Here is a 20,244-nt window from a genome sequence, read left to right as displayed (position 1 = left end):
GTGTCTTCCCACTTTTATGTGAAGGCATGAGGAAAAAATAATTACTTTCCCATACCCCTACCCAGACTTTTTTTTCAAAAAAGAAAGACTGAAAATACTGAGGAGCATGGAGAATTGGTAAAACTCCTATGAAATACTTTTTCTTGAAGTATCAATGGAATGCTTTTTAAAGACAAGGCTTTATTTACTCAAAATATGTGGTATGAAGATTTTTATTTAAGACAGTTTACATTATTGGTTAATGATAATTCCTGTGTATCCTGTAGATATATTCTCAAGGATACCGTTTGTTTAAATGTAACCAATTTTGTCCACAATTAATATGCCATGGATATGATAGTACACTACTGATGATGAATTCAATGCTTTCAATGTTGTCAGGTTCAACTCTAAATTCAAATGCATTGCTAGTCCTATTGTGACTATAAAATTATCTATACAAATATATTTGCTACAAAATTTGTGTTTATCTTTCCTACCTCTCAGATGGCAAAAGCTAATATGCATGTACTAAGGTACTACAGGACAGTAGTTTGCAAATCAGTCTGTAACTCGGTATATAAGGAATTTTGCTTCTAGAAAATAACAGCATTTATTCTTCTAATTTCAGAACCATTCCAAATAGTGCAATACTATACTAAGGTATATATAAATTATTAAAAGTTTAGATTTGATAAATATTGCATATATTTCACCCCCCCCCCCAAAAAAAAAACAACAACCACCTTTTCTTCATGGTTTCAATATTTCTGGAGAATTCTGCATTTATAAGTCATTCCCAACAATACCTCTGATGTTCCTCCATACCTCAATGGCCATGCCAAGAATCCTCCTTGTGCTTTCCAAAGACTAAAGACAAAACAAAAAATAAATGTTTACGCGTACAGACTTAGACAGTAGACAATTACATTATAGTATACTATTTTTAAAAGGAATCTCACAAGATGCGATAACATATCCATAAGAATATTACTCTTTTACAAACTTCTGCTCAATTAATATTCTTAAAACAATATTCTTTTGTGAAATTGCTACTTATATTTTGCAATGAAGGTCTCTGAAATACCTTTTCTGGTTTATTGTCAAATCTAGAGAACTTTAATTAGTATGCCAAGCTCCCAAATTTTGTGTATGATGTGATTACATAAATGCTCAATGATCCAAGTATGCCTCTATTGGAACACCACTGGCTATTATTATTAATCTAACATGTTAGAAAGGGTACTATGGGGTAGAAGAATTTCTCTCTTTTTTAAATCTTTATAAGATGTAGATATAGTTTTGCTACCATATGTTACTAATAAAAATTGTTTATTACCAAAAAAAAGAAAAGAAAGGGTACTAATAATACAGTTAATTAACTCCACTATTCATGCCCTTTCTAATGTGTTATTATTGTTATGGCTATTATCATCCACAAATATTGTTAATAAATAAATACTATTAAAAAACAGTTTCCCACTTGGTAAGTTAAAAGCTTGACTGTTTCATGGAAATAATCCAAACACCCCCCTCCCAACAGTACAAAAACATTTTTGAAAACAAGTAGGTTTTAAGCATCATAGACTTCTCTTCTTGAGGTGTGCTTTTCACTAGGAGTGAGCCAGAGTCCTCAGCCTCTTGGCTCCAAGAGAGCTCCCACCTCCCTTCTCTCAGACTGCACCTACACTGCAGGAGTTAGGTAGAGTATCACCCTGTCTCTCTCCCTCTCTCGGCTTGGCTTCGCGAACGAAGATTTAAGAAGGGTGCAATAGTCCACGTTTGCTGCAGGCTCGCTGGTGGCTGACAAGACCAATGTGGGACAGGCAGGTCCGGCCACAGCGGCTGCAGGGAAAAGTCTGATTTAGGGTTGGTCCTGTAGCAGTGCGATTCTTCCTCAATCTCCTTTTGTCCTCAAGACCAGCTATGCGTGTGTTCTCAAAGGAAGAGACAGCCTGGTGGATGGTGTGCCTCCATGCTTTGCGATCTGAGGCTAGGTCAGACCACTGGTGATGGTTGATGTGACAGGTGCTAAGGGATTTCTTCAAGGAGTCCTTGTACCTCTTCTTTGGTGCCCCTCTATTTCGATGGCCGGTGGAGAGTTCGCCATACAGGGCAATCTTGGGAAGGCGGTGGTTTTCCATCCTAGAAATATGCCCTGCCCAGCGCAGCTGCGTCTTCAACAGCAGTGCCTCGATGCTGGTAACCTCTGCCCGCTTGAGGACTTCAGTGTTGGTCACAAAGTCACTCCAGTGGATGTTGAGGATGGTGCGAAGGCAGCGCTGATGAAAGCGCTCAAGGAGTCGCAGGTGATGACGGTATAAAACCCACGATTCGGAGCCGTAGATGAGGGTTGTCATCACAACCGCTTTGTAAACATTGATCTTTGTGCCTTTTTTCAGATGCTTGTTGCTCCACACTCTTTTGTGCAGTCGGCCAAATGCACGGTTTGCCTTTGCCAGCCTGTTGTCAATCTCCTTGTCGATCTTGGCATCTGAGGAGATGATGCACCCCAGGTAGCTGAACTGCTGGACTGTCTTCAGAACTGATTCACCCACAGTGATGCAGGGAGGGTGATAATCTTCCTGGGGTGCAGGCTGGTGGAGAACTTCTGTCTTCTTCAGACTAACTTCTAGGCCGAATAGCTTGGCAGCCTCTGCAAAGCAGGACGTCACCCTGTCTACCTATCAGCTAATCTATGTAATTCTTTTTGTATGCTTGAAATTCTTTGCTAGGGATGTAAATATTTAAAATCATTTTTAATAATAAAATCCATTGATTTTACCAAGGGTTTCAGTGATCTATCTCCATAAACATAAACAGGCTTCCTGCTTACCTCTCTCTTGTTGGCCTACCATTTGAGCTAAGAAATTAATATTTCCCAATAAAGGCTCTCAGAGGTAACAGCACAGGGAAAACAATGGGTTAAGAGCTACTTACTTCATCTGTAACCTGATTGGCTCTCAGTTGAATTTCTTCAGTTGACAACTCAGCCATGATGAGTACTTAGTTCCCAGTATCTGATTCTTCAATGGATTTCTCCTGTAACAAACAATTATTTACAATGACAAAACCTTCACTGATTCAACCTGACCAGAGCATTATTACAAGAGAAAGATGTGCCACAATAAACTTCAGCATGAAATAGAAGATAACTTTTGCATGAGAACATGATTGTGCAGCAGAACTTATCAACTCATCAACAAGCAAGATACTTGTAAATTTTACTTATTCTTGTCTGAGTATGCTTCACATGCAAGACATATTTTTAAAAAATTCTATCATGAAAAATGGTTTTGGAAGAAAATTTCAACTTATATGGGGTGTGCAAAAAGGTGCATGTGTAATCTGCTGTAGAGCCAGAGAGACTGACAGCCATTAATGTTGTCAGAAGAATTAATGTTCCAGAAAATTTTTCAATACTATATTTTTCTTTGGAAATTTTTCCACCCCACATATGTAAGCAGTCTATGTGCATCTAGAGCTAGTAACTGTTGCCCACAAATCAATCATGTCAGATGGCCTAAATGGGGATATGAAGCATGGACAAAAATCTCAGTGTGTGTATGTGGCCCAGGTTTGTATTTGCCTTCTTTTGCTAATGTGATTTAAATTTTGCTAACAATATTTAAATAATTTATTTAAATTTTCTGGCAGCCGTGATCTGTTTTGATGTCAAAGACAAGTTAGCTAGTTTTGAGTCTAACAGCACCTTCAGGGAGCAACAAGATTTTCAGGGTATAAACTTTCAAAAGCCAAAGCTCCCTTCAGCAGAGCTTTGCCTCTTGGAGGTTTATACCTGCCAAAATCTTGCTGGTCTCTGACTGGACTTGGATCTAGATGTTCTCTTACGAATACTAAAATTATTATCTTTGTTCCCAGTCATCACACTCATTCAGTAAGACTCATTAACATATTTGCAAATAAACAAGATTGGAATGTTTCTATTCTACTCAGCAAAAAGTATATGAACCAGATTCCAAAAGTAATGGCCCATACATTCATTAACAAGCTTGACAAGATTATTCAGAGCCTGAACAAGAGTTATAGCAGCTAGTTCTCTTGCTACAAGAAGCATTTTCTCCCAATTGCATTCATACCTACTCAGAGCTATTTTTGCAGGAAAAGCCCAGCAGGAACTCATTTGCATACCATGCCACACCCCCTGACATCACCATTGTTTCACACCAGACTTTTTTTTAAGAAAAAGCCCAGCAGGGGCAGCTCATGAGAGGGAGGGCAGGAGGGGATGAACTGGTGCTTGGCTCTTGTTGCTCCTTCTTAAATGCCCAGGGTAATGCTGATTACCACTTTGAAGTCCAGAAGGAATTTTCCTCCAGGGCAGATTGGTCAGGGATCCTGGAGGTTAGTAGGGGTCACTAGGGGAGTGGAGGTGGGAGGGTAGGAAGTAGTTCTGACTTTCCTGCTTTGTGCTGAGGGTTGGATTAGATGATCCCTGAGGTCCTTTCCAGCTATATGTTTCTATGTTAAAGCAACTGTTTTAGCATATATGCTTTCATGTTTCCAATACTGCTTACATTATGTAATATATTCATGCTAAGCACTGTACTTATTAATATGTGTTTTACTCATTACTGTTACCTTGAGTGCCTACATTTTAATTTTGAGTTCTCCTGTACTAGATATACATACCATGCACTTTCTTAAGCTACTTTACACAGAATGAGAACATACTCCATTTGAATGCTGTCTTATTTATTTACTCTGTTTTTTTCCTGGGTCAGCCATGGCTCAGTGATAGCAAGGACTTCTCAGAAAAAGACTCCTCAGGAGAAGAGGAACCTTGTGTAGCCTTGAGTTAAGCAGGAAAAAGAGGTGCAGGCTTCTCAGGATTCACAGTTGGTGCATAGCCACCAACACCCTCCAGCCCTGATTCAGCAGGTGAACCTCAGTTGACCATTCTCAGCCCACCAATATCACCCACTCCCTTAGCGTGCCAGAGACAGAGGCTGAGAATAGAGCTATGGACAAAGACAAGATGGCAAAGTGCATTTTTTGTGGCCTGACACCAGCTGCTTGTTGATAAGAAAGATGAGTAGTTGTAGGACTGCTTCTCAACAACTGGCTGCAAGCATGGCCCCGAGGTATGGGTCTATAAAAACCAGCCAAGAGAGGCTGTTACGCATGGAATCAATGAGTACAATAAATACTAAGCCACCTACTCTGCCTTGCCTGACTTCTGGGCCTCTGACCTTGGACTGAATGACTCTGCCTTGCCTGACTTCGGGCACCTGATACTTGGAGCCTGCAAGCCAATTTCTAGCCTGCCTTTTGATTGAGAAGGATCCCAAAGTGGTTTCCTTCCATCCCCTCAACGTAAGGAGGCTGTTGAGTGACATTTCACCTAAATTCCAGTTTTTATTTTATTTATTTAAAGCTTTTATTAGTCATTTTCCTTATGGAGCTCAAGGTGGTTTACAACATATATAGAACATATTAAAACCATAAAAATCAAAATTTAAAATCACAATTCAGGATTGCTAGTAAACGTAATCTAATCAACTGCAGTTCTAAATAAAAAGATTCCTCAACTGCCTCCTAAATATCAAAAGTGATAGGACCAGGATCACCTCCCTGAAGAGGTTGTTCCATAATTGTGGGGCTGCCACTGAAAAGGCCCTCTCTCATGTATGCAACAAATGAGGTTTTTTTATTGATGGGAAAGGCAGGGCTTCTCGCTGCAACACGACGGCACTTTCCATCAGCACAATGATTATATATAATGATTAAATTATAAATCTTAATTGTTACCTTAATTCCTCAACAGGAACATATGGAAGAAGATTGTCAGTTCAGTTCTCATTAAGTCTTGTGAACATGAAGATTACCTATGGCAAATACCCCAATTTACCAGTTGACATCAGCAATTTACATCTGCACATGCACAGATGTCACAAAGAAAGCACCGTAGAATGAGTATCATTCTGGGTTCTCTACAAACCGCAAATGCCATGTGAAAATGTAGTATTAGCAAGGAAGTGTGACAGTGAGAAGAGAGGAGAATGTAACAGCAATTGGGGAAGGGCAGAAAGATAGGGTTGCCAGGCCTTTTTGTCTTGCTGCCATTCCGGGAGTGGGCAGGGATGTCCTTGGCATGCTGACATTACCCAGAAGTAACATCATTGCACTCCTTACCAGGTTCCCAACACCTCCTTTACCTTCATAGTACCCAGCTTTCTCCTCCTCACCCATTTTTAAAAATCAATCTTGAGCAAACAGCCGTAACCACTGAAGAAGCACTGAATGTCCTTTTCCCAATCGCTCTGGCTTCACCCTGCTCACCAGCAGCATTCCTGCTCCTTCCTTCTTCCATTTAAAGTCCTGACAATGTCAACAATCATGGATTTTCCTGGTGTTTTTTCTTCATAGGCAGGCAAGCCAGAGTGCACTGCCCTTCCCAGTCCCTCTAGTTCTGCCCCTCACCAGTAGCATTCCTGCTCCTTCCTGCTTCCACTTAAAGTTCTGACAATGTCAACAACTGTGGAGCCTTCTTTAAACATTTTTTTGGGGTGGTGGTGATTAAGCACTAGGTGAGTGTGCGTGAGCAAAGCAGTGCAATTCTATACAGAGAGAAGGCTACAGAGACAGCTTCAAGAGGGGATTGGATAAACATATGGAGCAGAGGTCCATCAGTGGCTATTAGCCATAGCATATTGATGGAACTCTCTAATCTGGGGGCAGTAATGCTCTGTATTCTTGGTGCGGGGGAGTAACAGTGGGAGGACTTCTAGTGTTGTGGCCCTACTGATGGACCTCCTGATGGCACCTTGTTTTTTATGTGTGTGACACAGAGTGTTGGACTGGATGGGCCATTGGCCTGATCCAACATGGCTTCTTTTATGTTCTTATGTACTTTTAAAGCCTTTCATAGACTACATTCCCATGTATCAACCACAGCATTTTTAAGAACAAGTCCAATGCTATAGAATGCCCTGTCTGTAGAGGTGCAGAGGGAATCATGGAGTTTTTTGTACAGCATGAAAGACTTTATCTCAGAAAGCCTTATAGGGAGACAGGATGTGTAGAGGACTGTGGACAATAACAGCTGCTTGGAATTTTTTAGTTGCAGAATGATGTTACTTAAACTTTTTTTGTAACCTAGTGCTGTTCACATAAGCCATCTTGAATCTTTGACAAAATGAAGGACTAGACATTTTTAACAATCCTAAAAGATATTAACAAGCACTATGTTGTTGAAGCCCTAAGCGTTCTGGACATAGGCATATTGATAGCTGGGATCAAAACAGCTCCGAGTTCATGTGGAAACCGTTTCTATTTGAATGAGAAGATATAGATTTCCCCACCCTACCCCTTGCAGCTCTTTGTGCCATGCCAAATCCCTGCTTGGAAGAGGGATTCAAATCCTCAAGAGTAGCTTTTTGGGAGTCACAACTTGGGCAAAGAGATATGAAGGCTTGGAAAAAATGGGGGAGTCTACTTTCTGCCCCCCTCAGATTTTTCCCTGTCTTTTTCTGATGGAACTCTTACACTATGACGAACGTTTTCATTAACTGTTTTTGTTTAAATTTAAGTAATATTGACAATGGTTGATATACTATAATATGTTAAGCAGGATCAGCCCTGGTTAGTTATTTGAATGGGAGACCAAGGACAAGTATGGTTGCCACACAGAGGCAGGCAATGGCATAGTACCTCAGAGTCACTATAAATTGGCTGCAACACGACGGCACTTTCCATCAGCACAATGATTATATATAATGATTAAGTTATAAATTATGCAGTTTATGTTATTCAATTGGTAAAAGTAGTGTAGGTTTGATAGGAATGAATTGTATGTATTTCAATTTTCTCCGAAGTTTCTGGCCTTAAAAAACCCATTGGGGGGGGGGTGCTATTTTTTTTTCCCTCTCATGGTTTCAAAATTTCCAGAAATTTTACATCTCTAGCTTGGTGCAATGGGAAGATGGGTATGGAAAAGCCCCAGTGAGCACAAGGAAACTGCACATAATCCTTTGGACTCTGTACAAAATGTACAAAGTACTGGAAAACAACAGTTTTCAACTGATTTATTTTATGGGTTTATATCCTGCTCTACTCCATGAGTGGGCTCAGGGTGGTCACAACATATATAAAACATAATTGCTAAAAGCATAATCTAAAATCAATTTGTGGCTAATACTCAGCAAGCTTAGTGCCAAGCTTACAGTGGGGACACAGAGTTACAAAGGCAATGCATCCTCTTTCCCGATGCCACCTACTGCACCTGTGAAGGTGATCTTATATAACAGGCAGATTCAAATGGAAGCAAATACACCAGACCCATACAGTTTAAGGCTTTAAAGGCAAGTTTCAGCACTATACCAGCTAACTATATGGCATCTGCTCTTTGAAGTGAAGTTTCTAAATAGTCTTCAAAGCTAATTCCATATAGTGCATTGCAACAACTTACTCTAGAATGAGCAGTGTGGATAACTGGGGCTCAATCTCACTTTTCAAAGACAGACAGCAACTGATCATTAAAGTTATTTCAAGACACTAAAGACCACAGCTGTCTTGTAGGCATAGATCTCAAAGCCTGTTACCCTTGGAGAAACACAACCCCATCTACAACAGGCAGTCACCGCCAATTTCGATCTGAAAGTTAGACTGTACATAGATAGAATGAATCTGAGGAATTTAATTAGTGAATTTGTTCTGAAAGTGTTTCCTGATTTTACCTATGGAACCAACCTATAAAGAACTTACAAGCAACTGAAAATTCATGCTATTCCTGCAGAAGTGGGTGTTGCCGACATACCCCTGATTTGCTCTGCTCACTCAAAAAGATGTTTTGGACACCAGAGGGTCACCTGACCTGCACACACACTTTCCTTTTTGCATAGTGTGGTTGTTGTATTCAGTCCTCTAAAGTTCAGTAAGAACATATGATCCACCCTGATGGACCAGACTACTGGTACATCTAGTTCAGCATCCTGTCTCACAGAGACCAACAAGTTGCTTTGGAGGGCCAACAACAGAGCAGAAAGCAGGGGTGTCGAACATGCCCCTATCAGGCCCCTGAGTCACTGGCTGTCATCTGCTTCCTTCTCCCTCTCTTTTGCTTCCTTCTGTATAACAGCTTGCTTTACAAGGCTTGCTCAATAGCACTGGAGCTACAAAGCAAAACCTCTATTTCCTCCATTGACTGAGGCTTCTCCCTTAGGGAGGAAGGGGGAGGATGGAGAGCTTGCTTTGCCAGGCTCTCTCAATTGCAGAGCTACTGAGCAAGCCTGTCTTCCTTCTATTGGCTGAGGCCCCTCCCCTTCCTGGTCCCCTGGGTAAGGAAGGAAAGAGCCAGAGCTTCTTTTGTGCAGTTCCCTGGATCCCATGGGAGAAATACAAAGAAAGCATCTTTAAGACCAACAAGTGCTAAAGTTTTAAGCATGTTTCAAGTTTTTTTCTAAAAAAAATATTTAATTGTGTTCGTCTGTGTCCTTTGTAAAGTTTATATCTCTGCTATCTAACCTTAAATAGGTACACACAAGGCCTGCCCCTATAAAGTCTCATTTATGTCAGATTCAGCCCTCATAACAAAATGAGTTCGACACCCCTGGCATAAAACCTGAGGTCTTCCCCTGAAGTTGCTTCCTGGCTCTGATATTCAAAATTTTACTGCCTCCAAATGTGGAAGTTCCCTTTAGTCACCGTGGCTAGTACTCACTGATAGACCTATCCTCTATGAATCTGTCAGTCCTCTTTTAAAGCCACTTTTGCCTGGGGTGATGCTGCTTTCACAATGTTTTCATGGCAGACTTTTTACGGGGTGGTTTGCCATCGCCTTCTCCAGTCATTTACACTTCCTCCCCAGCAAGCTGGGTACTCATTTTACCGACCTCAGAAGGATGGAAGCCTGACTCAACCTGAGCCGGCTATCTGAAACCAGCTTCTGCCAGAATCAAGCTCAGGTCATGAGCAGAGAGTTCAGACTGCAGTACTGCAGCTTTACCACTCTGCACCACGGGGCTCTTAAGCCTCTATCATATCCCCCCCCTTAATAATCTCTTTTCAAAACTGAACATCCTAGACTCTTCTGCCTTTCCTCATCGGAAAAGTGCTCCAATCCCGTAATTTGACTGCCCTCTTCTGTATTCTTTGGTTGCTCTTTCTGTACTTTTTCCAGATCTGTAATTACCTTTGTGAGATAGGGTGACCAGAACTGCACACAGTATTTTCAAATAAGGCCATACTTGAGGTCTATACAGGGTCATTATAATATTGGCCGTTTTATTTTCAATATTTTTCCTATTAATCCCCAGCAAGAAGTTTGGCTTTTTTTACTGCTGTGGCAGACTACGTTAACATTTTCACTAAGCTGAGCCACCCTGAGCCACCTGGTGGGAAGGGCGGGATATAAATTACAAATAAATAAATAAATAAGCTATTTACTACAAGGGAAAGGTCTCTTTCCCTCTCAAGCTCTGCAAGTTCAGACTCCCATTAGCATGTCCTTGAATGTGAGATTTTTTTGTTCCAATGTGCATCACCTTCCACTTTTGTGTGCGTGTGTAACACAGTCACATGGTCAAGTCACATCTGACTTATGGCAAACTCTGTTGGGGTTTTCAATGCAAGAGACGTTCCGAGGGAGTTTTGCCATTGCCTGTCTCCAGGTCACAATCCTTGTATTCCTTGGTAGTCTCCCATCCAAATACTGACTAGGGTCAACCCTGCTTAGCTTCTGAGATCTGATGAGATTGGCTATCCTGGGCTATCCTGGTCAGGAAGCTTTATACTGAACTTCATTTGCCACAGTTTTGCCCACTTACCAAATCTGTAGAGAACCTTTTAGAGTTGTTCACAATTAGCCTTGGTTTTTACTATCCTAAATAATGTTGTGTCATCTGCAAACTTGACTTATACTGCTCACCCCAGTTCTGTTTAATTTTTGAACTAATTCAATAGCACTGTCCTCAGTAACAATATTTGTAGGACCCCCCCCCCCCCGTTTACTTGCTCAGATCGAGATAGCCCAGGCTAGCCAGATCGTAGAAGCTAAGCAGGGCAGATCCTCCTGGCTAGTAATTGGATGGGAGGCCTCCAAGGAATACCAGGGTCATGACACAGAGGCAGGCAATGCAAATCACAGCTGAATGTCTCTTGCCTTGAGAACTCCACAAGGTTGCCAAAAGTCATCTGTGATTTGACAGCACTTTCCACCACTACCATTGCTTACTTCCCTCCACTGAGAGAAATGTCCATTTATTCCTACTCTTTACTTCCTGTTCTTTAATCAATTTTTAATCCAGGTTTGAAGAAGAAGAAGATGATATTGGATTTATATCCCGCCCTCCACTCCGAAGAGTCTCAGAGCGGCTCACAATCTCCTTTACCTTCCTCCCCCACAACAGACACCCTGTGAGGTGGGTGGGGCTGGAGAGGGCTCTCACAGCAGCTGCCCTTTCAAGGACAACCTCTGCCAGAGCTATGGCTGACCCAAGGCCATGCCAGCAGGTGCAAGTGGAGGAGTGGGGAATCAAACCCGGTTCTCCCAGATAAGAGTCCGCACACTTAACCACTACACCAAACTGGCTCTCAGGTTTGATTCCCCACTCCTCCACTTGCAGCTGCTGGAATGGCCTTGGGTCAGCCATAGCTCTTGCAGAGCTGTCCTTGAAAGGGCAGCTTCTGTGGGAGCTCTCTCAGCCCCACCTACCTCACAGGGTGTTTGTTGTGGGGGAGGAAGGTAAAGGAGATTGTAAGCCACTCTGAGGTTCAGAGTGAAGGGTGGGGTATAAATCCAATATCTTATTCTTCGCTTCCTGCTCTTTAATCAATTTTTAATCCATAAGTGGACCTGCCCTCTTATCCCACGACTGCTTAACTTACTCAGACGTATTTGGTGAAATACCTCATAAAAAGCCATTTGAAAATCCAAGTATATAATATCTACCAGCCTGCATGTTCAATTTTTCAAAGAACTCAAAAGGCTGGCAAGGAATGACTTCCCTTGGCAGAAACCATAAGGATTTTCCATCAGCAGGCTTTGTTCCTCTATGTGACTAATAATTCTATACTTGATAAGACTTTTTACTAAGATTGCTTGGGTCAGACATTAGGTTAACTGGCCTGTAAACTTCTAGTTCCTCTCTAGACCCTTTTTTTAAAATTGGGGAACACAAGTCAATTGCTATAATCCAGTCTTCTGGTACAGTGGCTGACAACAAGTTACATATACTATATAGTACAGCGGTGCCCAAACCCTGGGACTGTTAGCAACCGGACCATCAGTTGTATAATAACACAAGTTATTGAGGAAGACTCAGCATGGGTTCTGTAAGGGAAGATCTTGCCTCACTAACCTGTTACAGTTCTTTGAGGGGGTGAACAAACATGTGGACAAAGGGGACCCAACAGATGTTGTTTACCTTGACTTCCAGAAAGCTTTAGATAAAGTTCCTCATCAAAGGCTCCTTAGTAAGCTCGAGAGTCATGGAGTAAAAGGACAGGTCCTCTTGCAGATCAAAAACTGGCTAATTAATAGGAAACAGAGAGTGAGTATAAATGGGCAGTTTTCGCAGTGGAGGACGGTAAGCAGTGGGGTGCCGCAGGGCTCAGTACTGGGTCCCATACTCTTTAACTTGTTCATTAATGATTTGGAGTTGAGAGTAAGCAGTGAAGTGACCAAGTTTGCAGATGACACTAAATTGTTCAGGGTGGTGAGAACCAGAGAGGATTGTGAGGCACTCCAAAGAGATCTGTTGAGGTTGGGTGAGTGGGTGTCAACATGGCAGATGAGGTTCAATATGGCCAAGTGCAAAGTAATGCACATTGGAGCCAAGAATCCCAGCTACAAATACAAGTTGATGGGGTGTGAACTGGCAGAGACTGACCAAGAGAGAGATCTTGTGGTGGTGGTAGATAACTCACTGAAAATGTCAAGACAGTGTGCGATTGCAATAAAAAAGGCCAACGCCATGCTGGGAATTATTAGAAAGGGAATTGAAAACTAATCAACCAGTATCATAATGCCCCTGTATAAATCGATGGTGCAGTCTCATTTGGAATACTGTGTACAATTCTGGTCACCGCACCTCAAAAAGAATATTATAGCATTGGAAAAAGTCCAGAAAAGGGTAACTAGAATGATTCAAGGTTTGGAACACTTTCCCTATGAAGAAAGGTTAAAACGCTTGGGGCTCTTTAGCTTGGAGAAATGTCGACTGCGGGGTGACATGATAGAGGTTTACAAGATTATGCATGGGATGGAGAAAGTAGAGAAAGAAGTACTTTTCCCCCTTTCTCACAATACAAGAACTCGTGGGCATTCGATGAAATTGCTGAGGAGTCAGGTTAAAACAGATAAAAGGAAGTACTTCTTCACCCAAAGGGTGATTAACATGTGGAATTCACTGCCACAGGAGGTGGCGGCGGCTACAAGCATAGCCAGCTTCAAGAGGGGATTGGATAAAAATATGGAGCAGAGGTGGCTATTAGCCACAGTGTGTGTGTTTAGCCATAGTGTGTGTGTTTGTGTATACAAACACACACACTGGCCACTGTGTGACACAGAGTGTTGGACTGGATGGGCCATTGGCCTGATCCAACATGGCTTCTCTTATATGTTCTTAATAATAATAATTACATTATATATTACAATGTAGTAATAATAATGACAACACTGGATTTATATCCTGCCCGCCACTCCAAATTTCAGAGTCTCAGAGTGGCTTACAATCTCCTTTACCTTCCTCTCCTACAACAGATGCCCTGCAAGGTGGATGGGGCTGAGAGAGCTCTTCCTAGAAGCTGCCTTTCCAAGGACAACTCTGAGAGCTATGGCTAACCCAAGGCCATTCCAGCCGCTGCAAGAGAAGTGGGAAATCAAACCCGGTTCTCCCAGATAAGAGTCCGCACACTTAACTACCACAGTGAACTAACAGAATGGTATTATTGGCAGATGATTCAACAAGAGATTTCTAAGATCTTGGGATACGGATTTAATAAAGTTGCAGAGATTTTTCTGTTGGGATTACAAATGGAGAAATTTCTAAAAGAAGATAGAACTTTAATCTGGTACTTGCTCTCAGCTGCTAGGACATTGTATGCACAGTTGTGGAAGCAAGAAAAAATACCAGAGAAATGGGATTGGATTGTAAAAGTTATGACATGGAGTGAAATGGACAAGTTAACAAGAACCTTAAGAGACTATGATTTGGAAGTATTTAAGATGGAGTGGAAAAAGTTCAGAAGTTACGTAGAAAAAGACTGGAAAGGACATTGGATAATTTTTGATAATGATTAAGTATGAGGAGGATATTAATTTTAGTTCTTAATAATTAAGGGTATCTTTAATATTATTTTTTTCAGTTTAGTACACCAGCGGTGGTCAAGTAACGGGAGAAGGGGTGGGTAGAAAGTGATATATGGGATAGAGGAAAAAAAGTAATTATTAATGATGTAAATTGACTATGCTACCATATGTTACTAATAAATTGGTTGAACACAAGAAATAAAGTGCACAATGGTATCATCCCAAAACCATCCCCTCTCTCGGGGTCTGAGGAAAAATTGTCTTCCACAACACCAGTCCCTGGTGCCAAAAGTTGGGGACTGCTGATATAGTAGATCTACAAGCTCACATTTAAGTTCCCCATGAACACTAAGCTGGATCCATTTGGTCCTGGAAACTTAATGATTTTTAATTTTCCCAATAGGCATCTCTTGACATTTCAATTTGACTCAGTTCTTCAGACTCCTTTTCTGAAAACAGTGGGTGTGATCTAGATACATGTCCCACACTTATGAAAAGAATTCACTAAGCTTCTCTGCCATCTACCCATATTCTTATAGACATCCTTTTATTATTTGGTCATCCAAACAACCGCTTCTCTGACTAGACTCCTGCTCTGGATATATTTAATGTAATGCTTATTGTTTGTCTTGGCACTTTTAGAGCTGATCCAAGAGAAGATGAAATATCATTAAACATTTAAAGCAAGTTAAACCTATCATTTTCTTAAAGGCCATGAAATATTTCAGGAATTATAACCAGAATAAATCTTACTCTGGTATGTATTTCAAGTGTAAGCCGCCCCCCTCCCCAGAAGAGGTCAGGGAAAATGGAATGCTCTGGAGCTGGATCACACCATCTCAACCCAATCATTTAAATCTATACCCCAGATTCATCAGCAATAACCATATCTTGCCTGAACGATCACAGAAATGAGGTTCTCTCATGTACTTGGTCTATAAGAAGAGCAGTGAGTGGACCCTTTACGCATATACAAAACTATTTCAAAAAGCAGCCACCAGATGAAGATCTGCTATTCAGTATTCAAATTTGACAATTAACCTTTTCATTTTGAAAGAAATCCCCATCTTTTCACTTGATTTATGCACTATTGTGACAAGTTCACACACACACTTTCCCCCTTAAAAATAAAATAAAATCACGTTAAAATCACCACCTTAAAAACATAAGAACATTTCCCTCATGGACCTGGTTAAAATGCTTTACAGTAGTCCTGGAAAGGCACTTAAACGCTTCGGCACCATTCCTATATACGCCGGTCTTGCGTGCTTGCCGGAAACATCTGGGAGGCCTCCGACGGAAACAGGATGCGGGGCCAGTTAGCCCTTCAGCTTGATCTAGCAGGGCTCGTCTTACCTTCTAAGAGCAAGAAGCACGGCGGCGGCACCTCACACACGACTGTAGTGCTGCCCCTTCCTTCGCTCCAGCCCGCGCTTCCCCCGCCTTGAGAACCCTCAGGTCTCCCCGGGTTCAGACCCCGCCCAGCCACCACTTCTCCTCAGAGCAGCTCCACACCGACACTTCCCCATCCCCAGGCCCGCCACGGCTCACCCCTTGAAAACAACCAAAACTCCACTTCCCTCCCTGCCTCGTACGCCCGACCCCCTTTCGGAGACTCACCCCCTGCACAATTTCGCCCACGGCTTCCCGCACACCTCGCGAGTCTCTCGACTTTCCCACCTCCAGCCTTCGGGCTCCCCTTCCCCGGGCCCAGCCCTACTCCTGCCAGTTTCCTCCAACACCACCCCCACCTCTCAGAGTCGCACCACATTGGGCACTTGGGCTGCAACGGTTCTTAGCTATTGGAGAAAGTCCGTGCCGGTCAAGATTCAACTCCGCCTTTTTTCACCTCGCAGCATTTTGAAAGACTGCAACAGCGGGGTCTACAATAGGCCGGATGAGACGTCTGTTGCAGAGATATTTCCACCTTTTCGTGGGTTATTGGAAATGCTTGTCTCTGCCTATTGCAAAAAAGGGAGGAGTACCGTTCAAAATTTTAGAGGACTCCGGCGTAACTGTTTGCAGGCCGAATTGTTGCTGGTTTGAATAGATTTACACGTTCTGTATTCCTAGTTTTAAATGCTGAACTATTGATAGTGAGGGATAAGATTAAAAATATAAAATATTCTAGATTAATTTGTTGTATTATAATTCTTATTTACAGAAGCAAAATGTATTAATGGCAAATCATTGCGGGGACATATAAATATTAAATTTCGAGTTCATCATTGCCCTGATCATCAGAAGATAATTACAAAAAAAAAATAAGAAAAAAAGATAATTACAAAACACAAGAAACACTACAGTGCCATCTGTAGCTGAAGATGCTACATGCTGCTGCAGCTACCAATACAACAGTAACAACAGGACTTCCAGATGGCAGGTATCTCTAGTTTCCTTGCCCCAGCAGTGGCCAGTCTAGGGATGCCAAATGTTCTCCTGCTGAAGGGCCCTTCCACTTGTCCTTGTCTCTTTTGCCAGTGGGAGAAGCACAAGGGGGGCAGGGATGGTGTTGGGCTATGTGCTGAAGTCACATACGTTCAGGCAAAAATACCACAGTTTCTAGAGTGCTAGTCTATACACTGATTACGCATCCCAACTTGGCACGTAGCCTAACATCATTTCCACCCTTGTCCTACATTTGAAGCTCCCAAGGATGCCAGAGGCCACCATTTGACATCTCTAGGCTATTTCCCTGCACCACCAGGATTTTTCATTTTTTTAAAAAAATTGGCAATTGAGTGTCAGTATATTGGATTACTTTAAAATCAGTTCTCTGAATTTTCAGCTTTCATTCTTTTAAAAGTCTCTAGATCTGCTTTTCTCTTTATATATCTTTGCCACAAAAGGTCTTGGGGACTTTTTAAAAAACAATAGCTGGGAATTTAAAGAACCTGTTACACATCCGTATTGGTAATTCTCAGCACATCCAGATCTGAGGATACTTCTGTCTGGAGACTTAAGCTTCAAACAGACAAGTCTTTACAGAAACCTGAAAAATGCCTCAGATTAGCACATAAATCTGAAATGGGGTGGGTGGGTAGGGGTGGAAGTGTGTAAAATTTGGAGGCAAGCAAATGGCAGGAAAAAAATGATCTCAGCTTCCGCATTACTTGGCTGCAATTCTAAATATATTTTCCTGGGAGCTTACATCCATTGAATAACATGGGATTTATTTTTCAGGATTTCTCCTACTATATTGAGATGGCCAAAGCTGTGCATAATAAAGTCCACGTGTTCAGGTTTGTCTCTTCTAGTGGCCTATAGTCCAACCAGTTCTGTTTTTTATAGTCCAACCAGCTTGTTTTTTTAGCCTTTCAAACTTTGCTCTGGTGTTTATTTATTTGAAAATACAGGAGCTTCTGGTTTAACCACTGCTGTGGCACTAGCCTCCATTCTGTGTCAATATCTCAACAATAGAACTCTCACTGCATAATGTTTTTGTTTGTTTTCTTCAGGAAATCCCTTCTTCAATATTTGTTTGCAGCAACTCATTTTACAGGCCACTTCTAAACATCTTTACTCCAAAACGCACATTCGACGAGTTTTGTTGAAATTAACGTACTTTAAAGTTCGGAACTAAAGCAGTTATTTGCATATTTATTGGTGATTCTCATTACCGGTGTTCAAAAGGCCTTAATCCCAGGCAGAAACAAAAAAAACCAGTCTCGTAGCATTTTAACGATTTATTATGGCATACATAGTTGCCAAAATAAGCGTTAGACTTCAAAACTTCTTCGGTGGGTTTTGCTGCAACAGAATAACCCACCGGTCCTTTAGGAACTTCATTCCCAAGTTAGCTTGCAACTCTAGTTATCGAAACTATAGTGCCCACAATGCATTGTGTCTCGCCTTGCACAAACCATACAGCTGCAGGACGAGTCGTTTCCTATTTCTACGGCGTCGACAAGCTGGTTGCGGTGATATACAAAACTGCTATTCCCAGGATGCAAAGGGAATAGAATCTAGTCGCCTGATTGGCTGGGTGGAAGGATACGTTTCCGTGTTGGAGCGTGGTTCTCTTTTGGGTCGTCTTCAGCAAGTCCCTGGAGAAGGAAGAGGCTGTGATGGTGGAGGGGGCCTGCCCTGTCCGTCCTGTCTGGTGATGGGTGTTTGGGTTGATGCTGCGCTGTGGGGTGTAGAGGGTACGGCTTGTGAGTACTGAAGGATGGACTGCTGCGCTTGTTCCGCGCCTGGGATGGAGGCTGAGTTTATGTAGTGATGCATTTGAGGATGGCAGGCTACTAGTCTGTGTTTGGGATTAAGGTTTTTTTCCAGCGGGGGTTGAAAGAAAAGCTCTCTAGCGATGGGACTGGAAGGGAACCATTTTAAGTAGCTTGTAGGTCTGCAGAGCACATAACCCTGGAGTGGAGTGTAAACTGCCGGTTGTTGTTTTTTCTTCTTCTTGCTCTTCCTAGTCTTGGAACACAAATGTTTTACGGGCCGAACAGGTAACAAAACCCCTTAGGTATAAAGGAAGTGCCCAGTTGAGAAATTCTGCGTTCTCTTACTAGCCTTTTGTGAATGCGAGAGAAATCGTTTTCACTTTCACAACTTTTAACACTATGGAGGCAATAGTAAGTTGCAGTGGGGATTATCCAAAAGAACTTTAAAAATAGATTAAAATGCTTTGAAGGTGGCAGTACGATCCCACACCAATGGTCTTTAAATTGTGCTCTAGAGAACACCAGTAGTTTGTGAAGCATGCTCAGGTGGTTCTGAGATCACAGTGGAAAAATACAGAGAAAAGTATTGGACAACTGTGCATTTCTTTGCTATGTTTGATCATTGCTGAAGGTTCAATCTATTATTTATTTTAAGAGCACAATCACACGCCAACCTTTCTCTTCAGCAAAGCAAGTGGCTCCAAGAGAAACTTCCAAGAAGTTTGCAGCAGTATGCGTAGCTTTACCCTTAGAACTGTGGTAGTGTGTAGTAGTGTGTGGTAGTGTGTAGTAAATCTCCTTAAGATGAGGATGTCTGGGTGTTGGATTTCAGTACTAAGGATTGTAGCTGACTGTAGTCTGAAAGCTTGTCAAATATCCTTCCATATAAAGTATGTGACAATCCAGTGTGTTGGTCCCCAAAGAACAAACCAGAAGAGCTACTTTTGGTACAACTTATTTAGCTGTAGCAGTACTCATTTTTATTCCACAGATAAAATTATAGTGCATATTCTGAGTTAGTTCGATGTGTTTTTAATACAACAATAATCTTATGTCCATGTTCAAATATTGGTCTGAAGCAATAGAACAAAGTTGAGTCCAGTGGCACCTTTAAGACCAACAAAGTTTAATTCAGGATATAAGCTTCCATATGGGGAAGTGTGCATGCACACGAAAGCTCACACCTCAAATAAGTGCAGTGCCTTAAGGATCTGTCCTGGGACTTGTTTTATTAAATATCTTTGATTTGGATGAAGGAATAGAGGGAATGCTTATTAAATTTGCAGATGATACTAAATTGGGAGGGGTTGCAAATACAGTAGAAGACAGAAGCAGGAATCAGGATGATCTTGACAGGCTAGAAAACTGGACTAAAATAAAATGAATTTTAATGGGGATAAATGTAGAGTTCTGCGTTTAGGTAGAAAAAATACAGTACATAATTATAGAATTGGGGAGACTTGTCTTGGCAGTAGTCTGTGGGAAAAGGGTCTAGGGATTTTTAAACAAAGGCTAGATGGTCATCTGACAGTAATCCTGATACTGTGAATCAGGCAGATCATGAGAGGGAGGACAGCAAGAGTTGCATCAGTTCTTAGCTTTCATGGCCCTTTTTTACACACCCAGGGGAATGCTATTTGCCACTTCAGAGTCAGGAAGCAATTTTCTCCAGGCCAATTTGACCAGGAATCCTAGAGGATTTTTTGTTGCCATCTTCTGGGTATGGAGCAGGGGCCACTGGGTGTGTGTGGGGGGGGGTATTCGTGAATTTTCTGCATTGTGCAGCGGGTTGGACTAGATGACTGTGGAGATCCCTTCCAATTCTGT

The 20,244-nt window shown here is 41.8% G+C and overlaps 2 protein-coding genes across 6 annotated transcripts in view; one reads left to right on the top strand and one right to left on the bottom strand.

Moving 5' to 3' along the window:
* The window catches only part of SNAP23 (synaptosome associated protein 23), a 37,159-nt gene extending 21,088 nt beyond the window's left edge, over positions 1 to 16,071 (bottom strand). The window contains exons 1-4 of one of the 3 annotated variants that reach the window (XM_060261988.1): positions 15,408 to 15,549; positions 5,752 to 5,828; positions 2,920 to 3,021; positions 808 to 849 (exon numbers count right to left, since the gene is read on the bottom strand). In XM_060261988.1, the coding sequence (XP_060117971.1) occupies positions 808 to 849; positions 2,920 to 2,976 (99 nt within the window). In that variant the 5' untranslated portion in view covers positions 2,977 to 3,021; positions 5,752 to 5,828; positions 15,408 to 15,549. Of the gene's footprint in view, positions 1 to 807; positions 850 to 2,919; positions 3,022 to 5,751; positions 5,829 to 15,407; positions 15,616 to 15,871 lie in introns of those variants that run through there. The other 2 variants (XM_060261986.1, XM_060261987.1) reach the window with 2 other exon arrangements.
* A 2,105-nt stretch (positions 16,072 to 18,176) lies between these two features.
* The window catches only part of ZNF106 (zinc finger protein 106), a 62,666-nt gene continuing 60,598 nt past the window's right edge, over positions 18,177 to 20,244 (top strand). Inside the window, exon 1 of one of the 3 annotated variants that reach the window (XM_060262930.1) lies at positions 18,177 to 18,396. The gene's annotated coding sequence lies outside the window, so the exon portion shown is untranslated. Of the gene's footprint in view, positions 18,406 to 20,244 lie in introns of all 3 variants that reach the window. The other 2 variants (XM_060262929.1, XM_060262928.1) reach the window with 2 other exon arrangements.

The sequence above is a fragment of the Heteronotia binoei genome, chromosome 21 (assembly GCF_032191835.1).
Source record: "Heteronotia binoei isolate CCM8104 ecotype False Entrance Well chromosome 21, APGP_CSIRO_Hbin_v1, whole genome shotgun sequence".
Lineage (NCBI taxonomy): Eukaryota > Metazoa > Chordata > Lepidosauria > Squamata > Gekkonidae > Heteronotia > Heteronotia binoei.
This window is presented reverse-complemented; position numbering and strand designations above follow the sequence as displayed.